The sequence below is a fragment of the Malus sylvestris genome, chromosome 3 (assembly GCF_916048215.2).
Source record: "Malus sylvestris chromosome 3, drMalSylv7.2, whole genome shotgun sequence".
Classification (NCBI taxonomy): Eukaryota; Viridiplantae; Streptophyta; class Magnoliopsida; order Rosales; family Rosaceae; genus Malus; species Malus sylvestris.
This window is the reverse complement of record NC_062262.1, coordinates 9100546-9123746: the sequence shown is the minus strand read 5'-3', so window position 1 is coordinate 9123746 and position 23201 is coordinate 9100546. Positions and strand designations below refer to the sequence as shown.

The following is a 23201-nucleotide window of genomic DNA, read 5'->3' as shown; positions in this document are numbered from 1 at the left end:
ATCTTAACATAATTTGGTAAATAATAAAATTATTAATCTGATATTTTACTAATTTTGTTATTTTTTCCATCCAAAATCTTTTAACTCAATCAATCTGTAAGCAATTGTCAATTTTTCCTATGAGTTTTTATTTTTACCAATTATCAAGGGGACACAAATAAAAGATATTTATGGGTCACCAAATATGGTGTACAAGTGTTGAACCTTTTGTAAAATATTCATACCACCAAAGAAGAGAAAATGGAAACTGGTCACCTATTTTGTAATAAGTAGAAAAATATAGAAAATTATGATAATTGTCACTTAACTTTAACCGAATTGGACTAATAGTCTCTCAACTAAAATTTCATGATCATTGATTTCTTAACTCATCAAAATGTGCAGCTATGGTTATTTTCGTCAGCTTCATCATAATTCCATCAAAATGAGTTATGTTGGAAAGACCATTGATATAATTGGATTAAAGTTGATGGACAATTTCTCCAATTGGGTTAAGGTTACCTTTGCTACAATTTTTCTCGTTTGGTTTTCCATTGACAATTCATTTGATCACTCTAGCATTTTGCAACTAAAAGGTCATGGCAGTTGATATCTAAGATTTTTTTATTTTGTTATTTTTACTTTAATGTTATATACCTAGCACCCTTGATTGACGGCAACCAAAATTTTAAGAACAAGCTCAAAGTCAATGGTACGTTTCTAAAGCATCCATTGTCCCCGTATCCAAGCAAAACCTTGTTTTCACTTTCCCCGCCTCCATTTTTGGTTTTGAAGTCATATCTTACTTTGTCGGCGTTGGAACTGTATTCCTGCTGGTCTGTGGATATAACTGTGAGGTTTGACCTTTCGGTTGGTATGTTAATTGGTGATAAATTACAGTTTTGCTTTGGTATTTTGATGTTGTATGTTTGTGGTTTAACTTTGTTTCTTATTTGAGGCTTTTGAAGGTCTGTATATGTTACGATTTAAGGTGAACAATGGTTGTATTGTGGTGCAAAATTGGTTTCCTGGGAACCGCGACAGGTCATCCTTCACCTAGACTTCTGGGGTTTTCTTTACTAGCCACTTTTGATTGGTATGTTAATTGGTGATAAATTACAATTTTGCTTTGGTATTTTGATGTTGTATGTTTGTGGTTTAACTTTATTTCTTATTTGGGGCTTTTGAAGGTCTTTATATGTTACGATTTAAGGCGAACAATGGTTGCATTGTGGTGCAAAATTGGTTTCCTGGGAACCGCGACAGGTCATCATTCACCTAAACTTCTAGGGTTTTCTTTACTAGCCACTTTTGGTTGGGCCTCTATGGAAGATTTTTCATTTTGAGTTAAAACCCTTTTATGTTTTTCTTTTATGTACTATTTCGTAAATGATGCAGAGAGGAACCGTTACTCATGTTTTGTTGGCATAAGTGGCGTTTCTTTCTATACATATTGTGGAACCATACTTTTTTGAGCCCATAACACATGACGCCTCGGGTGACAAAATTCATTAAGTAAAATTTAAAGTTTGTAATGCTTTATGTATATTTTGTAGTACTATTTTACATTGGGTTTGATCCCATCATGCAAATTTTGACTCCGTCACTGGTTATAGTTTTATATTTCCTTTCAATTCATCAATATTATTTGTCAGTTCTTAAAATTAACTAGTTATTAATTTAGCAGCACTTATTTTTCAATATACCGAAAGAAGTTGAAGCTGAATATGCAGATAATCTAAATAAATGGAGATTATTACAAGAAAGAAGTGGAAGAAAGTCCTTGTTGGGCAATTGGCAAGTAGGCCTATAATTTGAATGTTAATAGTAATTGTAAGATGATGGGTGCCACTGCCAAGGTTAGGTAGCAAGCTACAGCAGTGGACTGTGCTGTGGAGGTGCTTCTTTTGGTTGGCAAATGGAAAACCCCACACATAGAACAAAACAAAACTCGAAAGCTACATCACTAACGTGGTGGGGGAGTCTCAATTAGTCAAGGGACGCGGCAATGCACCATAGGACGACACAAATTAAAACCAATTAAAAGGATATTGAATAAGACATGAGAATCTACATCTATGTATGTGCCAATGGCCAGCAGATGATGTGAGTTCAAAGTTTCTTTCCCGGAACTTGTACGGTGGTTATTTAACCTATTTGTCATCAAGAGAAATGCTAAGCAGACTCTTTGAAGTGTGACTTTTATATTTTCTATCATCTCATATTTTTTCCACAATGTTTTATAATGTTAGCAGAGAATAATGCTAAGGAGACTATTTCAAAGTGGGACTCTTTATACTCTCTGTCACCTCATATTTTTTGTATAATATTTTATAATGTTAGTAGAGAATTATGCCAAAAATAGAGATAACCGGGATTCCATAAAAAGTCTTAACTCCTTAGCATTTCCCTGGACCTTTGTGATCAATGGCTTTGTTCTTGAGCATAGAGAGGCCGAGGCAGCAATACTTTTCAACAAAACGATGGAGAGTGGCACTAGCAGCCATAATTGGTTATTAGACCATCTCCAACCCTTGGGCTAAAAGCCAAATTTTTTAGCCCGGAAAATTTAGCTTTTAGCCCAGAAACATCTTTTCTGCTCCAACCCTTCTACCCTAAAATTTTAGCCCGGAATTATTAAAGAATGAAATTAGCCTAAATTTTTTTCTTAAATCAATTTTTTTTTAAATAAATATGTAGATTATTGTAAATTAATTTTATGAACATTTTAATCTAAAAAAATTTAAATTCCGATAAACATTTCGCATTTAGCCCGGGGGGAAAGTTGGGGGGTATTTGGCCCAGAAATAGCATTTGGCATTTAGACCTACTCCAACCCTGGGCTAAATGCCAAATATTTAGCCCAAAATTCCCCCCAAACACCCCCCAACCCAAGCTAAAATATTGGGCTAAAAGGGGAATGCTAAAGTTGGGCCAAATTCCCCCCCAAATTCCCCCCGGGCTAAATGCGAAATGTTTATCGGAATTTAAATTTTTTTAGATTAAAATGTTCATAAAATTAATTTACAATAATCTACATATTTATTTTTTTAAAAAAAATTGATTTAAGAAAAAAATTTAGGCTAATTTCATTCTTTAATAATTCCGGGCTAAAATTTTAGAGTAGAAGGGTTGGAGCAGAAAAGATGTTTCTGGGCTAAAAGCTAAATTTTCCGGGCTAAAAAATTTGGCTTTTAGCCCAAGGGTTGGAGATGGTCTTAGCCTAAAATTTTAGCATGAGTTGGAGAGTGTTTGGGGGGGTAATTTGGGGGGTAATTTGGCTTTTAGCCCAGGGTTGGAGATGGTCTTAAAGGGCCTTTGCATGAAAGGTAAAAACATTGTAGCTATTTAACTACTTTGGAAAATGGAAGAAGCAACTTGCAAGCCTAATCTAGTCATTCACAGCGCGAATATCAACAGTCTTCTAAAAAAAAGTAGGATTTTCTTTCCCTTTAATCTCTCTCCTTTTATCTTTTTCTATTTAAACGGTTACGATTACATAACGTTTACATCTTGTTTTGAAATTTTTATATAGAGAATAGTACAAAAAAAAGAGTGTGAGAGGATGAGATGGTAATAGGAGGGAAGAGAATCCTACACCCTTATAAAGATGCTCTAGTTGAGGATGCATTAATGAACCTTTTCCCTGAAATGATGCGTAAACGTATTGACCCAAACGTCATTACCAATACTTCTTTGATTGATGGAGCATGCAAATTAGGGAGTGGAAAGAAGCTACGAGATTGTTTAATGAAATGGTGAGCAAATGTATCTTCCAAATCTGCACACCTTTAGACCATTTTCAACCCTGACCTATAACCTATCTTTCCCCTTCTATTCCCCCCCTCCCCTAAAAAAATCCAACCCAACCCAAGTTTAAAATTAGACCTAAACCCTAAAACAAAGTCAAAAATAGCACAGGAAATGGTGTGGGCACCACTAGCAGGACCCCACCCACGTGATGTCCCCCAGAATTTATTGAATCTAACAATTAAGATCAAATATAATTAAATCTAACGGTAACAAAAAATATCTAACGACCCAAATTTAAATTCAACGGCTAAAATAATTAAAAAAATTATTGAACTCAAAATTCACCCAAATTTAGTGATTTTTCAATATTTATTGGAATCTAAATATTTTTAGGTTAAAATGTTCATAAAATTAAATAAGAATAGTGTACATAATTTAAAAAAAATAGCCTAAATCTATTCTTTAATAATCTCGGGCTAAAAAAGTTAGGTCATAAGGGTTGGAGCAGAAATGTTGTTTCTGGATTAGAGGAGTGACGAAAAAGGTAAAAAAAAAAGGAGAGAGAAGAAAAAAGAGAGAGATTTAGAATGAGAGGGGAGGATGGGGAAAAAAGAAATGAGAGAGTTTAAGTTTAAAAACTCTAAAAACTCACTTTTTATGTTTTTAGAGAATAGACTATATTTTTGAGTTAGTCTTGAGTTCAGTTTTTGAAAATAGTCCTACCAAATAAGTTTTTAAGGCCTGAAACTTGAAAATTGTTTTTGAGTTTAAAAAGTTGGATTCAAGTAGAGTACCAAACATGCCTTAAATTTTCTGGGCTAAAAATTTTAGGTTTTAGGCCAATGGTTGGAGATGATCTTAATGTCTTGGTAGACACTCGTTTTAAGGAGGGCTTGGCCGGGAAGCAAAAAGCATGGTCGACATGATGACTCAAAGAGATATTCAGCTTAAGACGGTTATGTACAGTTCAGTTATGGATGGTTATTGTTTGCAAGGAGAAATGGGTGAGGCGAAAAAGGTTTTGGAACTAATGCTCAGCTAAGGGCTATGCAGTTGATGCTCATTGTTATAACACATTCATAAATTGCCGTTGTAAGCATAGAAGGAAAGATGAGGCCTGGATGCTTTTCTTGGAAATGTCTAGGAAATGACTGGTTCAGATAGTGTTCCTTATCACTCTCATTGACGGTTTATGCAAGATGGGGAGACTACAAGATACGAAGAACTTGTTCTCCAATATGCAAGCTTGTGGCCAACTTCCGATTGTTGAAACTTACAATGTTTTACTGGATGGCCCTTGTAAAAACTAAGAACTATGACGTTATTTGGAACGTTTAATTAAGGATTAATTAGATTGTTTTGAACTTACATATTATTTCAAACAGTTGTGTCTGTTTGAATTTAAATCAGACTACCTATTTATTTCTAACGTGCATATGCAGTTTAATACGTCAATTTTGCAATATTAATCCGTACATACTTCCTGAGAAAGAAAAACACAATAGTTTGCCATAATCAGAGTTTCGATGCTGAAACTTTGATTATAGATAGTTGAATTCGAGTGGAGTTGACGCCTTAAAACTACAAACACTGAGTATTGGCAAAATTCTGTTTTAAGAACATTGAAAATCTACAAGCCTCTATTGCAAACTCCGTTAGTTCATTGCGTTTCATAATTTTTTTTTTTTTATTATATACGTATTTATTCCGTAGTATATAATTTTGTTGCATTAGATTTTATTTTCATTAAATTACTTGATACTGATTCCGCCAACAGAAATGAGTGATGAGCTGCTCTTCTTTCAAGCTTCCCAAACTTCTCAAATTGTAAAGGATGAGAGGACAACCAGGTTGTTTGTGGCAAAAGATGTCATTTCCTTTTCGTTGACATATTAGTAGTTTTGACCTAAATGCCGGTGGCAAACGATTAAATAATAGGTAGACCACATTTTATCACTTCTAATATACAAATAGGTTCGACTAGTAAAAAGTCTTGCCTCTATACAAAGTGTAGTACTATGTAATCTTCATAACATTTTGCATAGAGATGAGATAATAAATTAATGATTTTTACTAATCGATCCTAAATATAAGTTACGTGCCTTGCACATCTTATCACATTTACCTCCCCACTTTCAATATAAGTCATGTGCTTTGCACATTCTACCACATTTTATTTAGTATGAAGGGGAAGCATACGACATTAAGACCCACTTTTTCGGTGATGCATAGACAAAGCCACGTTGGCAATACATTGAAATAATTAGTTTTGAAAAAAAGGTTTAAGATAAAAATTGATTCTAAAAAATTCCCTCAAAAAGTCAAAATAGCTTGGAAAGACGTCATGTTCATGTTCATGGTGCTAGAAATATCAAATTTGTAAATTAAATGATGTGTCATTATAAAAAATAAACACATTAAATCAACATTTAATTAATAATTTAATCATCAAACTTCGCATCATTAGTTTATAAAATTGTTTATTAACACCCCACATCTAGAATGTGCCTCTAAAATTTTAGCTTTGTCCTCCACTTTTTTGAAACCGCCCATCCCCATAAACAAATGACGGCAAAAAGCTAGCTTGACATCCATGGACCATCCATATAAGAGGTATCCGTCATCGATATCAACACAACCAAAAATCCCACACGTCGCGGAAGTTGACAGCCAAAACCGACTCTCTAACAGACCGAAAATTGCCTAACACTCTTGATTCACACACCCCATCTCCCAATTCCCTATTACCTACCAGCAAGTGGCTAGTGATTGGATGCACACACACACACACGCATACATACACACACACACAAATGCGCGCGCGCACACACACACACATATATATATGGAGAGAGAGCATGGCGAGTGGCTGAGATTTTTTGCCCAGACACTGTGGTGGTTGGCAGCCGGCATAAGGGGGTGGATATGGTTTATTTTGAACTTCAGAACTTAATTCATCAAGGTAAAAACGGAAATTTAACTAAAAAAATGGGGTGTGCTATCCACACACCCCAAATTACTTCTCACACACCTTTATTAATTTATATTCGTTGATCTTCTTCAATTCATCTGATCCGACTGCCGAAAATTAGAAGGGTGTGTGGATATCACACCCCAAAAAAATAAAATTATGGGTTGTATTTTAATAAGATTGTAGGTGTTAATATAATTACCCTTAACCCTTAGAAATTTGGTATTCATAACATTACCAGTTAAAAAAGGGCTGGTGACATTAAATTACTAAATTGTCAAAAAGAAAAAAAAAATTGTTTGCGTTGAAAAATGCATAAACCCTAACCATCATCTTTTTACTTGTTAACCCAGATGCTGAAGATGATGCGGACGACGACAATGGTTGCTTCTTCTTCTTCGAAGGTTGGTTATGGCATCGGCAGCAGAGTGAGAGGTATGGCCCTTGTGCCTCGTCTTCTTCATAAATATACTCCTTTTCTATTCTTCAACAATTACTTGGCTCCATTTCACTCTCGACCTTGTTACCCAACCAAATCTAAAAACACCCAATTGCATCGGCTTGTAAAAGTCAATAATCTTGAGGATGCACTCCATGTGTTCGACGAAATGCTTCAAATGCGTCCACTGCCTTCCGTTGTCTATTTCACTCAAGTCTTGACTCAAGTCGCCAAGTTGAAACATTATCCGGTAGTCGTGTCGCTAAATGACCAAATGGAGCTGTCGGGAATTCGTCCTGATGTTTATACTCTAAACATCATCATTAATTGCTTTTCCCATCTCAACCAAATGGAGTTTGGTTTATCTGTCTTGGGAAAATTCTTCAAACTTGGTTTTGAACCGAATGTTGCAACCTTCACCACTCTAATCCACGGATTCCTTCTTCGGAATAGAGAGGCTGATGCTGTCGGGATTTTGAATAAAATGATGGAGAGTGGTAATTGTAAGCCCAATATGGTTACTTTCGGCACACTAGTAAAGGGCCTTTGCATGAAAGGTAACAACACTGAAGCTATCAAACTACTTAGGAAAATGGAAGAAGGAGGTTGCAAGCCTAACATTGTCATTTACAGCACGATCATCGACAGTCTATGTAAAGATACTCTTGTTGTGGATTCATTGAACCTCTTCTCTGAAATGACGAGTAAGGGTATTGCCCCCAATGTCATTACCTATACCTCTTTGATTCATGGAGTGTGCAAATTAGGGGAGTGGAAAGAAGCTACGAGATTGTTCAATGAAATGGTGAGCAAAGGTATCTTTCCAAATGTGCACACCTTCAGTGTCTTGGTAGACACCCTTTGTAAGGAGGGCTTGGTCGGGGAAGCAAAAAACATGATTGAAATGATGACTCAAAGAGATATTGAGCCTAACATGGTTACGTACAATTCACTTATGGATGGTTATTGTTTACGAGGAGAAATGGGTAAGGCGAAAGAAGTCTTTGATCTAATGCTTAGCAAGGGGTTCGTGGCTTATACTCATAGTTACAACATACTGATAAACGACTATTGTAAGCACAAAATGATAGATGAGGCAGTGATGCTTTTTCAAGATTGGTTCCGGATACAGTTACTTACAGCACACTAATAGATAGTTTTTGCAAGCAGGGCAGAATACACGATGCACAAAAGCTGTTTTCCGAGATGCAAGCTTGTGGCCAACTTCCAAATGTTAAAACTTATGCTATATTACTAGATGGTCTGTGTAAAAACCAACAACTATCTAAGGCAATTGAATTGTTTGGAGAGATGAAAGGCAAGAAATTGGATCCAAATATTGTGGTTTACAATATTCTTATTGAAGGTTTGTGCATAGGTGGAAAAGTTGAATGCGCAAAGGATCTCTTTAATGGTTTGTCATCAAAAGGACTTCAGCTTAATGTCAGGACATTTACCATAATGATTAGTGGACTTTGTAATGCCGGCCTAATAAATGAAGCGGAGAATTTACTTACAGAAATGAAAGAAGAAGGCTGTTCACCAAATGGTTACACCTATAACACAATTATCTGGGGTTTTTTCATTAAGAACAAGACATCAAGGGCGATGAGACTTATCCATGAAATGGTGGAGAGGGGTTTTTCTGCAGATGCGTCAACTGCAGAATTGATAGTTAATTTGTTGTCTAAAGATGATGTAGATCCTGCTTTGTTGCCATTGTTAGAAGATCATAATGAAGTTAATTTGCATCTTTGAAAGTTGAAGGAGATGCTTCTGACTGTCACAGAGAACTCTGGAATTGTTGCACCATTTAACAACCATGGTGTCCAAGGTAAAACACACTTATCAGTTTTGTGTTGTTTGGGACAAGTTTTTGCATTTTATTTTTGACATTTTCTTAGCTAGAGAACTTGGTAGATACGTTAGTATAAATTTTGATAACGTTGAAACAATTGCATGATGATTTTATTAATAGCCTGATAACATAATATGATTTACTTATTTAAATATCACTATATGATCATCAATGGAAGACAGGCTTCGAATGTTCCAACATTACCAAAGTAAAAAACTATCGCTGAACCAAGAGTTAGTTGGTAAAAAAAAAAACTTTAAATTAGAAGATATGATTAAATATAAAGGGACCTATTTAAATAGTTTTCAAATCCTATCCATGTCACTAGTAAATTATGTTTTGAATTGGAGAGACATGCACAACAACAGCTTGGGTGGAGCCGTTCCTAATTTTCTTGGCACCTTACCTAAACACTCAATTGTAGGATTTTCCCAGAAAATGTCTCCTAGCATATTACACTTTAGATATTTAGCCACAGTTTTTGTCCTCTACTAAGAATTTAGTGGACAATAAACCGTATATGAACTATGATTTAGTGTCATATTATTGTCTGTTTAGTGTTCCTCAAATCTTAATTTTTTGATTAAAAAAAGTGTTTAAACGGATTATGTTTTTCGCATATTTCTCGTTTTTCTTTACTTTTTTTGGTTGTTGACAATTTTAGCTTCTATTTTTTTGGGATGAAGGCCGTCGGGTCGTGGTGACAGCAGCAAGCTACCATTAATTCTTGGAATTACAATTCCAGCTTTCATTGTTTTTGTCGTCATTGCAGCACACCATGCAGGTAATTACGCATACAACCTAATCTCTGTGTATCATCACCGTTAAAAGAGGTAGGTAGGGACCTATCTGTCCAGTTAAAAGTTACATGACTAATCACGTGAAAAACAACGTTACACTTAAGTATTTCTCCTACCTCGAATGACGTATCTAATCTACATTTAATTAGTACGTTGATGGTATTCTAAACTAATAATGCATGATTAGTTTACAACACCGCATTAGTAGCGTATCATATGTAAGTCTCGATTTTTGTTAGTGGGGAAATCTTAGGTCGAAGAGTGACCGTGGGTCTTATCTAGACACCTAATAGCAATTCCACCCCTAAAGACTTTGCGCCAGCACCCAGTGCATTTATTCACTCAAGTGAACAGTAATAGACCTAGTGAACAGTAATAGGTCAAAGCATCTCCACCCCTAAAAAAATGCGCTAGCACCTAGTCTAAAAATACGTTAGCACCCAGCCCATTTAAAATATTTTATATATTTTTTAAAAGAATAAATAAAAAAAATAGTTTTATTTTCGGATAAGATTTTTAACCAATTTCGGATAAAATTTTAAATAAACTTAAAAAAAACACACTAAAATAAAATTACATACTCATCAAATAAACTTAAAAAAAACACACTAAAAAAAAAACACACTAAAATGAAATTACATTAAACTCATCAAATACACTTTATTCTTCAACCACAAGCTTATTTTAATTATCTTCACCTTCTTGCAATCCCTATTGGTGCTCAATCAAGTCATTATGGCGGGTTACGTGTCAATATAGCTCTTGCACATAAGTGTACCGCTGAACGATCAATTCATTGTAACGTCCATCCCGTTCCAACGGCTCATGTTGCACGGGATCTTCGATCCGGTCATGAGCACAGTAAATACGTGTTCTTGAGTTGTTCATCGGATCTGGCTCATATTCATCGACGACATCATAATCATACTCATCTTCCACAATCATGTTGTGGAGAATAATACACGTCATTATGATGGATCGAAGAGCCTCGACATCAAACATTCTAGTTGCAACCCTGATAATCGTCCAATGAGGTTACAGGATGCCAAAACAATGTTCCACATCCTTCCTACACCCCTTTTGACATTTTGCGAAGTGTTTTTCTTTTTCAGTTTGTGGATGTGACACTGTTTTGACAAACATAGCCCACCTTGGGTAAATACCATCTGCAATGTAGTATGGTCCGTCGTATTTAATGTCATTAACCCAATATGTGCATTTGGGTGATTTTCCTTGCAGCAGATCGTCGAACACTGGAGATTGAGCAAGGATATTTAGGTCATTCTAAGCTCCTGGAACACCAAAAAAAGCATGCCAAATACATGTATCAAATGAAGCAACCGCTTCCAAAATGATACTTTTGGCTCATTTTCTGTCGCCATAAGCTCCTTGCCACGCACTTGGACAGTTTTTCCAAGTCCAATGCATGCAGTCGATGCTTCCAATCATGCCAGGGAAGCCTCACATCTCACCTTCCTCAGAAGCCTTCACATGTCCCTTAGCGTAGGTGTCCAGAGGTACTCATTGGTGTACATGGCTTCAATTGTAGAGCAAAACCGCATTAGAGACTCCAGAACAATTGTTTTTCCCATCCTCGCGATCTCATCCACTGATCTGCAGATGCTCCATATGCAAGCATTCGCAAGGCATCCGTAATTTTTTGCTCTAAAAGAAGACCTATAACACGAAAAACATCATCTTTTTGCACAAAATATGGATCATGGTTGCAAATAGCACTCATGATTTTGTTGAACAAACTTCGTTGCATTCTAAAACGACGTCTAAAAACATGATCAGGGAATACGTTGTTGGGAATAAAATAATATTCCAAGAGATATTTACCTCGTCTTTCCCTTTTTCTATCGAAGTTTGCGGCACGTCTGGGTTTGGCTATCTGACCTACAGCTTCCATGACACAGCAGGAATGTGAGGCCATATGCCTTCTATGGTCATCATCCGAGTCCTCCTCTATTGCGAAAGCCTCATCTTCACCTCCACCTTTCTCGAGATTGATCAATTCTTCTTGCTGTGCCAACAATCTTTACTGTTGCTCCACAAATTGTTTATGCACTCTCCTTGAAGAAGACATTGTAAAAAAAAAAAAACTCAAGATTTGAAAACGATGAAGATGGATGTAGGGATATATGGTTTATATGGACAAAAAAATTAAGGATGAGCTTTTTGGTATTTTTTTTTTCACACAAAAAGTATATGAAAGCTTTGGTAGAAAGTGTAGAAAATATTGAAATGTGGTGTAAGGTGGAAGATGAGGGTTAGGTATTTATAGAAGAAAAAAAATAACTTTTTTAAAAATTTTCTATATTTTTTTAAAAAATTTATGTATTTTTTAATAATTTTTCTGTATTTTTTCATAATTTTTATGTATTTTAATATAGTTAATTAATCTGGATCGTTGAATTTGAAAAATATTCAAATCCAAGAGCCAAGACGTTGCCACGTGGCTAACAGTCATAATTCTGACCGTTGGGCCTTTTTTATTATTTTTATTTTTATTTTTTGTGAAAAAACGTGGACCGTTGATCTGTGATCGGACGGTCCATTTTAAAAGTTAAATAAATTTTTTTTTACCGTTGGAAATCCAACGGTCTACAAAAACTAGCCGTTGGAAATCCAATGGCACTGATGAGGGCCACGTAGCTCTAATCCGGGTGAACACAAGTGGGCTGACAAGCGAGCCCTACTGCCTGCACCCTTGTCTCCTACTCACGTCCAGTCGCGAGTGTGCTGCACGCGCCAGCCAAATAGGCCAACCTCTGGGTCTGTCCGAAATGGCATGGTCTATTGCCTGGATTGGATTGTGTGCCATGCTGCATTGTGGGCTAGAGCAGATTGATAGGGTGCTGGGTTGATTTTTGGACAGGGTGCTGGGCAATTTTGTGTCCAGTGGAATTGCTATAATAAGATGTTGCCCTTTTATCATTTACTTTTCACCTAGATAAACATGTATTCGAAGTATAATAATATGATTGACATGTCAATAGTCAATAACGTGTCGATATACTTACAAATATTAAAAAGGCAGAACAATCAAGTAATTCGACTACCTGACTCAAGATTCTCTCATGTTAGTTTTGTGTTACAGAAGGACAATCCATGTGGATTTACTCAATATTTTAGTAACTAGTATATATGCTTGTAATTTTTAACTATTGTGACTCATATTTTTGTGCATTTTATAGGGCAGAATGGTAGAGCCAACATGCCTAATGGCCAAACCACTACATGGAGTGCCACCTACATCGTTGGCTGGCTCCTCGTTGCCGGCCGGTCACCTTTTGTTTATAGTTTTTTTTTATTTTTTTGACAAACGATAGATTTTGTTAGATTAGCCGCTGGCGGGGTTCAAACTCACCTTGTCATATAATGACTCAACTTCTTTCCACCACTATGGTAAATAATCACTTGGACCTTATAAGTCAAAATTGTACTCATACATAGTTGTGTTTGAAACTTTATTATATTGTTTGCCTTCATCAACTAGAAGTATCAAATAAATTGAATTCTCACAAGCTACATTTTGGAATTTTTGAGCTTGTGCTACAAAGTTATAACATAATTCTAAGCTCTTCCTAAACTAAAACTCTGATCATTGCACGATGACTATTTCAGAATGTCAATAATAGTTATCATAAAAAAGTGTACATAAAGCTTAAATGTTTTAATTTTTCTTTAGTAGTACGTACCACTTGGAAAATGAATGCCTGAGATAGAAGTCTGAACGTGGTAGAAATCAAATCTAACGATTAGAGTAAGCTTGACAGTTTTTTGCACGACCTGTTAATTTGACACGAAAATAGCACAAAAACGAAAATAACACAAAGTAACAAATAAAGGGCTAAGCAAAAGGGCTCGTGCACCCTACTAGGCCAAAAATGGGAAAACAAACCATTTGGTTGGTCCAAATGAGCCAACCATTTAGCCTCGAGCCGGCCCAACTTTTGAATTCAACGGCTACATGGCATCAACATGACGTCAACTAGCAAAGGTGACCGTTGGATTTGATTTTTTTTTTAAATTCTCATTTTTTTCTATAAATGCCTAAAAGTCATTCCTACACCATTTCTCATATAATTTTCACTATTCCATACTATCTTACTTCGTTCTATTTCAATTCTTCACATCCTATTCTCTTACCTCTTCCAATAATCTTTCCTTCAATTTTTTCAATAATTTTCAAATGGCCACATCTGCAATGAAAGGTAGAGTTTGGACCCGAAAAGAAGATGAAGCTTTTTGCAGGGCTTATAGATAGGTCTTAGAAGATAGTGTGAACGGGATCTCTCAAACAAGTGAAGCTGTTTGGACTCGTACGTCTAAAAAATACTATGAGTTCTACGAAGGCACCGCTCCACCGAATACCCGAAACCACGAGAGTTGTTCTTCAAGATTGAAGAAACATCTTCATCCAAGTTTGAATAAATGACATCAAGCAATGTTAAAGGTTGGAAGCAGACATGAAAGCGGAGCCAATTACTACAACGATGTAAGTGTTTTCACAATTTATTTTAAATATTTAATTAAATTACATTTAATTTCATAAATTAGTTTCCTTTCATTTTTGTAATTATATCTTCTAGGTACGCCAAACGGAGGAATTGTATATGGAGGACAACTCGAAACCCTTTAATCATCACGGTTGTTGGAAAATTTGTAAAGGGTGGGTGTTATTTGAAGATCCACCTCAACAAAGAGTTGGTCCTATGCTGGTGTTCGGAAGTGCATCCTAAATTGCAGATGGGGATGAAGATGGATCTCCTACCATTCAAGAAATAAGGGTACAAAATCTGTCTCCTGGTGAAGGTTCGATACCTAGGGCTATGGAATGAAACAAGGCCCAAAAATTGAAGGAAAAGGGCAAGGCAAATGACAATTACACCTTTCAACTGGAAATGGTGACCTCTTTGCGATTAATGGCGGAACAAAATGCTATTGCCGCGGAAGAAAGGAATCGTAGGCACGAAGAACGGGCTAAACAAATACAAGAAGAGATGAATGATAGGAATCTGCAAATAAATACTTCGGATTACACTCCAATGAGTAAGGCCTATTTTGATAGGAGAAAGAGGGATATTATGGCCTGACAGAAGTTGTTTACCTCCGACTATAATTCTACAATGGCAGATGATGTTGATGATGATTATAGACTTTAAATTTAAGTTGTTGTAATTTTTAAGTTTAAGTTGTTGTAATTTTTAAATTAAAATAATAAATTATGTTTGGCCCCCTCTGTTAGATATGATTTTTTGTCACAGGGCTATGTTTGGCTTATGGCCCTCTAGCCTCTCGGTTGGAGATGATAAGAAAAATGACCTGGCACTATTTATTAAAATATTAATTGTTTGGAGGACTATATGGCTACAGGAGGACTCAAACCTTCATTCGGTTCGAGATGACCTTACTTTCCCTTATTGCCGTCCACCCAGGCCCACCAAAATTACCAGATCCAACAGTTCACCCAATCAGCAGACCACAGAGTGCGGCCCACTCCACCACTCGTACTTGCAGTCGCCTCTGGCGTCCTCCTCTTCTCTCTTTAGGGCAGTCTAACTCGCTGTTTGACTCAGACCCTAAACCCTCGCTATCGCTGATCTGCTCCCTCAGGTACTATTTCTCTCCTCTCTCTCTGCGACTCTCACCTCTCACCGAGTCGGACTGGATCCCGACTCGGTCCGAGTTCGATCTCCAAACGTTTCGAGTTCCTTCTTCTTCTTGACCCTGTGACTGTGGAAATTGGGTTTTGGTGCCCTAGCAACATCGTTCTCTCTCCTAGGGTTTTTGAGAGTTTTAATTTTAGGATTTTAACATCGAAATGACTGAGCCTAGTTTCCGTTGCGTTACATTTTGTTTGGTTGTCGAGAAAATTTGGGTTAATGAAGAAACCAGAATGTAGTGAAGTTTAAGCTTTAGGTGTTAGTTTTTGTATGATTTATGGCTTGGGATCTTTCCTTTCGTTCTTTTTTTTTCTTTCTCAAAAGTTTCGTTTGTCTCAGAGAAGAAAACTTAACTGCCAACTTACTGGATATGAGTGTTTAGGAAATGGATAGTTTTGGGCTCTTGAATTATGAGTTAATCTTTGGTGAAGCATTCTAATACGTTCCGGAGTCGTGTTTTGATATTGAAATGGTGTTTGATGTATTAGTAATTCTTTTTAGTGAGTTAAAGTGCATTTGAAATTGGGAAGCAGATGGTGAAGTCTGTGGGCATCTGAGAAAGTTCCTGGAGAACTCTGCGATATGCTTCTCGTGATTGCTCACCATTAAAATATCGTATAGTTTACCTTTTCAATTTATGGAACTTGATTCGATCATTGAAAATGCCATCTGTGTTTTTATATGTATACAACTCTGATTTTTTATGCTGTTATAGTAATTGATAATTTCGTTTGCGTATGGGAAGTCAAGAGTTCATAATAATCTGGGCACCTTATGCTGAAGATATATGGCATTAGTAAAATAGTTTTTGCAAAATGAACAAGTAGAAGATTTTGGGTTTCTGTAAATCTGATTATATTTTGTCAATTCCTTGCCTAAGAAAACCTAGTTTGTTGGACTTTTAAGGTAGTTTTTTTTATTGCAATTGTTATACTATGAACGCGGTGTCAGTGGGATTGGCCGAGGCACATGGGTTTGTATCTTGTGGTCTCATGTTCGAAACCCTAAGGTACCTACCTTGCAATTCCCCCACAGATTGTAGGTTGGGCACTGGATCCAGTTTAGAAGCTGTGTCAGCAAAGCTGCATGTGGAGTCCTGAATTATAAAAAAATGAAAAAAAAAATATTTGTACTGTTACTGTAACCTTTCTTATTTGTGTCAGCAAAGCCGCATATGGAGTCCTGAGTTATAAAAAAATGAAAAACAAATTGTACTGTTACCGTAACCTTTCTTATTTTTGTGTGTGTATGTTGGTTGTGTATGTGTGACAGATTTATTTGTACTAAAATTGATGCCAGGTTATTGAATTTAAAGAGTGAACAGGTTGTATGGATGCATCTATTGTGCTTGCTTGATAGATTTAACTGTGCGTTTATCTTAGCTGCAGTATTTGGGTTAATTTCATTCTGTAGGCTATTTGTTAACAAAGAAGATATATCAAGTTGTCCTTTTCAGGCTATAGGTTATTTGTTAACAGAGAAGATATATCAAGTTGTTCTTACAAGGAAGGGTTATTTCTCGGCAAGGAGGCAAGGAATGCATTATAGCATGACCTTTTGATGCCCATGCAATGTCGGGTTTACTTAATGTACAGCCTTTTGTCCACATCACTTCTTTACAGTAAAAAGTTTTTATACAAGATATTAAGATTGTCTTCTTGACTCAAAATGTTATCTTATTCCCAACAAGTCTGTCTAATTATGTAATGTTTTGGATTGTTTAATGATTGAACTCTGGATTTTCTTTTGAGAGAAATGTGTCATTTTTTTGTTCATGTATCTTTCCAAGCAATTATACACAACTTTTTTCCCCTTCAATTTTAGCATTGTTGTGAGGTGCTCTTTAGGATTTGCACTTTATTTGCAAATAATTTAGGGTCAAACCATGATTCTATATGCTTTTGTTTCTTTAAATTATTAGCGATTTCATGCATGTCTTTTGTTTAGTGGTGTTATGTTTTGCATGATGACCTATAACTATTTTGCAGTATATGAGAAATGTTACAATGTTGATTAGTTTTCTGGTTTTATGGTTAGACAGATAGTGCCAAATCTTGTAATCCTTACGGTTATTGCTGCAGTTGTGATATATAGGAGTTAAGAGGAATTTAATTTCTCTAGTGTTGTTATGTTTGATATGTGTTGAATAGTTTGTTCATTTATCACGTGAAACCTAATTTGCTTTTAATTGCAGTCTTCTCTAAACGGATCAGCCTCAAATATTCCAGACAATAGTGGGCGATTTGCGTCATCTTTCTCTGGTCAATCTGGTGCAGCTTCTCCTGTTTTTCATCACTCAGGTGGGTTACTATTGCTTGAGTTTCTTGTGTTAATGTCAATGTTAGTGAAATTTCAAGTTTCTTTCTGCAGGAAGTATTCAGGGATTGCATAACATTCATGGGAGCTTCAGTGTTCCCAATATGCCAGGTACTTTAACATCAAGAAGTTCAACATTAAATAATGTTCCTTCCGGTGGAGTACAACAACCAACTGGAAGCCTCTCTGGCGGACGATTCACATCAAATAACCTTCCTGTTGCTTTGTCTCAGGTACAGGGGATAAGTATTTAATATGCTAATTGTAGTTTTGAGAGTATTGAAAGAATCGATGAACCTCTCTCTCTGCCTGTCTCTGTCTCTGTCTTGTGTTTTCCTCTTATCCCATGCTCTACCTCATTGCATTTTTCTTTTCCTTAAAAAAAATGTTCTGCAGTTATCTCATGGAAGCTCCCATGGACATTCAGGAATCACTAATAGAGGAGGTATAAGTGTAGTAGGAAACCCTGGATTTAGTAGTAGCACAAATGGAATTGGCGGTTCTATTCCTGGGATTCTCCCTACATCTGCTGCAATTGGTAACCGGAATGCTGTTTCAGGGTTGGGCGTGTCCCCAATTTTGGGAAATGCTGGTCCTCGGATTACAAGTTCCATGGGAAACATGGTTGGTGGGGGCAACATTGGGAGGAGTATTAGCTCTGGTGGAGGTTTGTCAGTGCCTGGTCTTGTTTCTCGTCTAAATTTAAGTGCAAATAGTGGATCTGGAAGCTTAACTGTCCAAGGGCAAAATCGCTTGATGAGTGGTGTGCTACCACAAGGTATATTGGCTACCTTATGGAATTAGTTCTTTAAGTGCTTTATAACTATAGTTATGCCTTCTGCAGTGGTTAAGGTGAGGTTGATTCCTATAAAGCAAGTGCTACAATGGTATGAGTTTGATAGAGGTGAATTCTATCTATTAGTTGTGGGATCCATCTTACTCTACTATTAGGTATTCTTTTTTCTCTAAAAAGTTTGTCATTCATTGTATAGGAATCAAACTTATGAGTTCAAGATATTGAACTCGAGAATCACTCTCACAGATCTCAAATTTTTTGGTCTATTGTATGAGTTTGATTCCTATGAAATTGGAAACAAGCTGAATTTCCCGCCCTACCGTGGAAAGCCTTATCTATGAAACTGATATGACCGAGTTTCTACTAAGATTTGAAGTTTGAAATGAATTTGACTTTGGTTCATGATTTGATGTTCATTTGCTTATTAATTTGGTAATTAATTTAAATACTATCAAATTTTTTTAATACTTGTGTGGATTCTGTTGAACTATTGGAACACAGTTTGGTATAGTGCCTTCGTTTTTGGGTTTAAATATCATTCCAAGAACTGTCAGACTCAGCTTTATTGGCTGTTATTGCGCATGGATGTCTGTTGCTGAAATGAAATTGTTTTATTTTTAATCGAGGTTTACTTACAAAATCTACCTTTACATAATTTTCTGGTTTCAGGTTCTCCGCAAGTAATTTCGATGCTTGGAAATTCTTATCCTAATCCTGGAGGTCCACTTTCTCAAAGCCATGTCCAAGTGAATAACTTGAACTCTATGGGAATAATGAATGATGTGAATTCTAATGACAGTTCTCCTTTTGACATCAATGATTTCCCTTCATTAACAAGTCGTCCTAGTTCTGCGGGAGGGCCCCAGGGGCAATTGGGTTAGTAAAGAAATTTGATGCAGTTTTGAATGTATCCTTTTTCAATAATTGGAATATAATATACAGAAAATTTTTAGGTTCACTACGAAAACAAGGCCTTGGCGTTAGTCCTATTGTTCAACAGAACCAAGAGTTCAGCATCCAAAATGAGGACTTTCCAGCTTTACCAGGATTTAAAGGTGCGATTTATTTATTTTATTTGATTAGAATATTCATTTTTGAAGTTGCATAACTTAAATAGGAAACTAATGAAAAGGGCTGAACAAAACTAATTTTTAATAAAAAAAACACATTAAACTTTTTAATAATAATGGAAAAATTCAAAATTTTAATCAGTGCGAGATTAGTCATATAAAAAAAACTGATCCTATTTCATGACAAAAGTGGGAGTGTAAGCCTTGTTGGTTGATGGTAATGTTCCCTTTCCTCTAAGCCTCTAAGATCAGCTTTGAAAGCTGCTTAAGTTCCCCTTTAGTCTTCTGTCACAGCTGTGCATGTGGCTCATGAGTGGGTTGCCGCCGGGCTTGGTTTGGTGGTTTGTATGTTTAGGCTTTGTTTTGTTTTGTGGTTCTCTTTTGTTGGTTTTTGTCCTTATGATTAATAAATTTCTTTGAATGCTTTTGGTTAAAGTTTTGTTTAGTGAGGGCATTTTCATTAAATCTCCCTAATTTAAATGTTAATCTAATTAAGACTTTGATCTATTTTAGAGTTTGAAATGTAATGGTTTGAGAAATGTTTTCCGTAAGGTGCTTTTCAGATGTAAATATTATTTGACCCGTCAATTTTTGGTGATATTTGTTCTTCTAGTCAATTGCTCCTACCTCTACTATATCATGAAACAGACTTATTATTATTATTATGAGGCCGAGGGTTCGAAACCATTACAATAATTTAGGGGATGGGGAAGTTCTGAACCCAGGACACACGGATGGAAACCCAACACCCTATCCACTAGGATATTGGACCACATGCTATCTTGAAACAGACTTCCCTCTTCACAATTTAAATTAGTTCTAATCTATTTAAATAGTGGACATAATTCTAAATGACTTGCCATTGTGCTAGTATGCTGGCCTCTTCACAAATAGTGCAGTAGACTTATGCTAGACAGCAACAGAGGTAGACTTATGGTAATGAAAAAAATTGGGTTTGGGGATTTTTTTTCTCTTTGGTAGGTTGGTGTGGTTGACAGAGGGAGAGTTGTGGAAGGATGGATAGAAGGGCAGTCAATGAGCTGAGGAACTAGGCAGTGTCACATAACCATGGGTGTCAATATATCGCTCATCTACCATTTTTTTTGGGTTACAATTGAAGGGATGTAACCCTTGATCTATCATACTCCTAAACCATTTCATCCTCCCTCACCACTTAGGAAACCGCAAGGACTTAGCATTCTGTCGTTTTCATCACATATACATACTACTTGATAGTTGAACAACATTCCTGTAGGGGAGGCTGCTTGCCCACTTGCGCATTTTTGACCTTATTATTAGATCTTCAGCAGGTGGTAATGCTGAATATGGGATTGATATGCACCAGAAAGAACAACTCCATGACAATGCTGTGTCAATGATGCAATCTCAGCACTTCTCAGTGAGTTCTAAGCTTGACATAAAATGTCTTATTTCTTCCTTTCCCTTTGACTATAACTTCCTGCAAATTGCTATAAGCCCTTATATCTCTGTATATTGTTTGTAGATGGGAAGGTCCTCAGGATTTAACTTGGGGGGTGCTTATTCTTCTCATAGGCCACAACAACAGCAACAACATGCTCCATCAGTCAGCAGTAGTGGTGTCTCGTTTTCACAAGTAAACAATCAGGATTTTCTCCATATGCATGGTTCAGACATATTCCCATCATCACATTCAACATATCATTCACAGGTGTGGTAGTTTGGTTTCACAAATTATTGTTAATGTTATAATGGGATTTCACTATGGGGATTGATTGTATGGTGATTTTATTATGTTGTCATTCAACGTGGATTGGAAAACATATTCTTATGATTGTAGGTATTGTATCTGATAATCATTTATGTTCAAAGGTTTACTTGAAACTGTTTATATTTTTTTTTAATTTTTAATTTAATTGTTTTTGTTGTTTCCAAAATGTGATTTGATTCAAAATGATTTGCTGGTCCAAATAAGTCGATTCCATCTGGAGAGTTGGATGGGTTTTTATCTTCAGATCGAGAAAAGCTTCAGTTATAGGCATTTTTTATTTATATTCTTGAGTAATTGTGGGATCTAACATCTAAAACATTTGATTCAGACTAGTGGAGGACCTCCTGGCATTGGATTAAGACCTCTGAATTCTGCCAATTCAGTTTCTGGTATGGGTTCATATGACCAGCTTATTCAGCAGTATCAACAACAAAATCAATCCCAGTTTCGCCTGCAACAGATGTCAGCTGGAAATCAATCATTTAGGGATCAGGGAATGAAATCAATGCAGTCAGCGCAATCCGCTCCAGACCTATTTGGTTTGCTTGGATTGTTAAGTGTCATAAGGATGAGCGATCCTGATCTTACATCGCTTGCACTTGGAATTGATTTGACAACACTGGGATTAAACTTGAATTCAACAGAAAATCTTCACAAGACTTTTGGTTCCCCGTGGTCTGACGAGCCAGCTAAGGGTGATCCAGAGTTTGGTGTTCCTCAATGTTACTATACTAAACAACCGCCTGTACTACATGTGAGCTGTTCTTTTTATTAAATCTGTTTACAAACTCAATCTTCTTCCTGTATATTGTCTCTCTGTGATCTAATCTCATTTTGGTGGCTGCAGCAAGGGTATTTTTCAAAGTTTTCTGTGGAAACGTTGTTCTATATCTTTTACAGGTGCTTCTTGTTGGACCTCTTTCAAGTTATTACCATGTCTTTGAAGTATTGAACTCACGGAGTCATTATTTTGTGTCTGCAGCATGCCCAAAGACGAAGCCCAATTATATGCTGCCTATGAACTGTAAGCGTTGATTTCTTTTATTATTTCCTTTGTATAAAAATTTCTAAAATCCCCATAATATCCATAGGTTTGTCTGCATAAAGAGCTTGTAGTGATGGAATTACTTTTGACCTTCAACAATTTTTTTAGATCATGTTAAATCCTATGTGCCTTTTTTTCTCGAAGACGTAGGTTATCTTATGTTCTGATGTATATATATATATATATAAACAAGTCTTGCATGGTGCGTACTAAACGCTTTATGACATTTGTTGTTGGCAGTAATAATAGAGGCTGGTTTTATCACAAGGAGCACCGTCTATGGTTCATAAGGGTACCGAACATGGAGCCACTTGTGAAGACCAACGCGTACGAGAAAGGATCTTATCACTGCTTTGATCCCAATACATTTGAAACAATCCGAAAGGTGAACTGATTGAAATATATTTCGTGCATGGTATCCTAACTTGACACATTGTAGTTCCCTGAGTCGAACCCATGTTTTAATTATGCGCAGGATAATTTTGTGGTGCATTATGAGTTGTTGGAGAAGAGACCGACGTTACCACAGCATTGACAACCTCTTAATATTTTAGAATGTAAAGTTTCAGTTGATGGATTTCATTCATTAGAACGTAAATCAGTTTGCCGTATCAATGTTCTTTCAATTTAGCCATGTAAGCCATTGTCTTATACACCTTATTGCAGTGTTCAGCTAATCAGCTTCTTACCCTTTCCCTTTTTTGTTAACCAAATTATGCGACCGTGGCAACCAATACAACTGCTAGAGCGAC

At 36.3% G+C, this 23201-nt stretch overlaps 1 protein-coding gene, 1 non-coding gene and 1 pseudogene across 10 annotated transcripts; 2 read left to right on the top strand and 1 right to left on the bottom strand.

The window, feature by feature from the left end:
• The first annotated feature begins 6939 nt into the window (after positions 1-6939).
• Positions 6940-9157, top strand: LOC126617252 (putative pentatricopeptide repeat-containing protein At1g12700, mitochondrial; annotated as a pseudogene).
• Positions 9158-15266: 6109 nt separating this feature from the next.
• Positions 15267-23126, top strand: LOC126617251 (probable NOT transcription complex subunit VIP2). Of its 9 annotated transcripts, none has more exons than XM_050285275.1 (15): positions 15267-15422; positions 16929-17061; positions 17667-17772; positions 17843-18021; positions 18185-18233; positions 18348-18566; positions 19254-19460; positions 19538-19639; positions 20962-21053; positions 21159-21344; positions 21733-22158; positions 22252-22304; positions 22387-22428; positions 22690-22834; positions 22925-23126. In XM_050285275.1, the coding sequence occupies exons 2-15, from the start codon at positions 17044-17046 to the stop codon at positions 22982-22984; spliced, it is 1884 nt and encodes a 627-aa protein (XP_050141232.1). In that variant the 5' UTR covers positions 15267-15422; positions 16929-17043; the 3' UTR covers positions 22985-23126. The 9 variants fall into 9 exon arrangements, with proteins under 9 accessions (XP_050141232.1, XP_050141231.1, XP_050141230.1 ...); XM_050285276.1 differs by having other exon boundaries at positions 15268-15422; positions 20965-21053; XM_050285274.1 differs by having other exon boundaries at positions 18185-18566; positions 19556-19639; positions 20965-21053.
• Positions 17695-17772, bottom strand: LOC126617540 (small nucleolar RNA snoR35). The gene has a single exon (XR_007621413.1). It is a non-coding gene; the product is annotated as a small nucleolar RNA snoR35 (small nucleolar RNA).
• Positions 23127-23201: the final 75 nt, after the last annotated feature.

Bases quoted from the DNA above. Each gene is read 5' to 3' on its own strand.
- LOC126617251 (XM_050285269.1), top strand. The intron at 18,567-19,253 runs GTATATTGGCTA...TTCTGGTTTCAG, and splicing joins GAGTGGTGTGCTACCACAAG to GTTCTCCGCAAGTAATTTCG. The intron at 22,305-22,386 runs GTGCTTCTTGTT...TTGTGTCTGCAG, and splicing joins TTGTTCTATATCTTTTACAG to CATGCCCAAAGACGAAGCCC.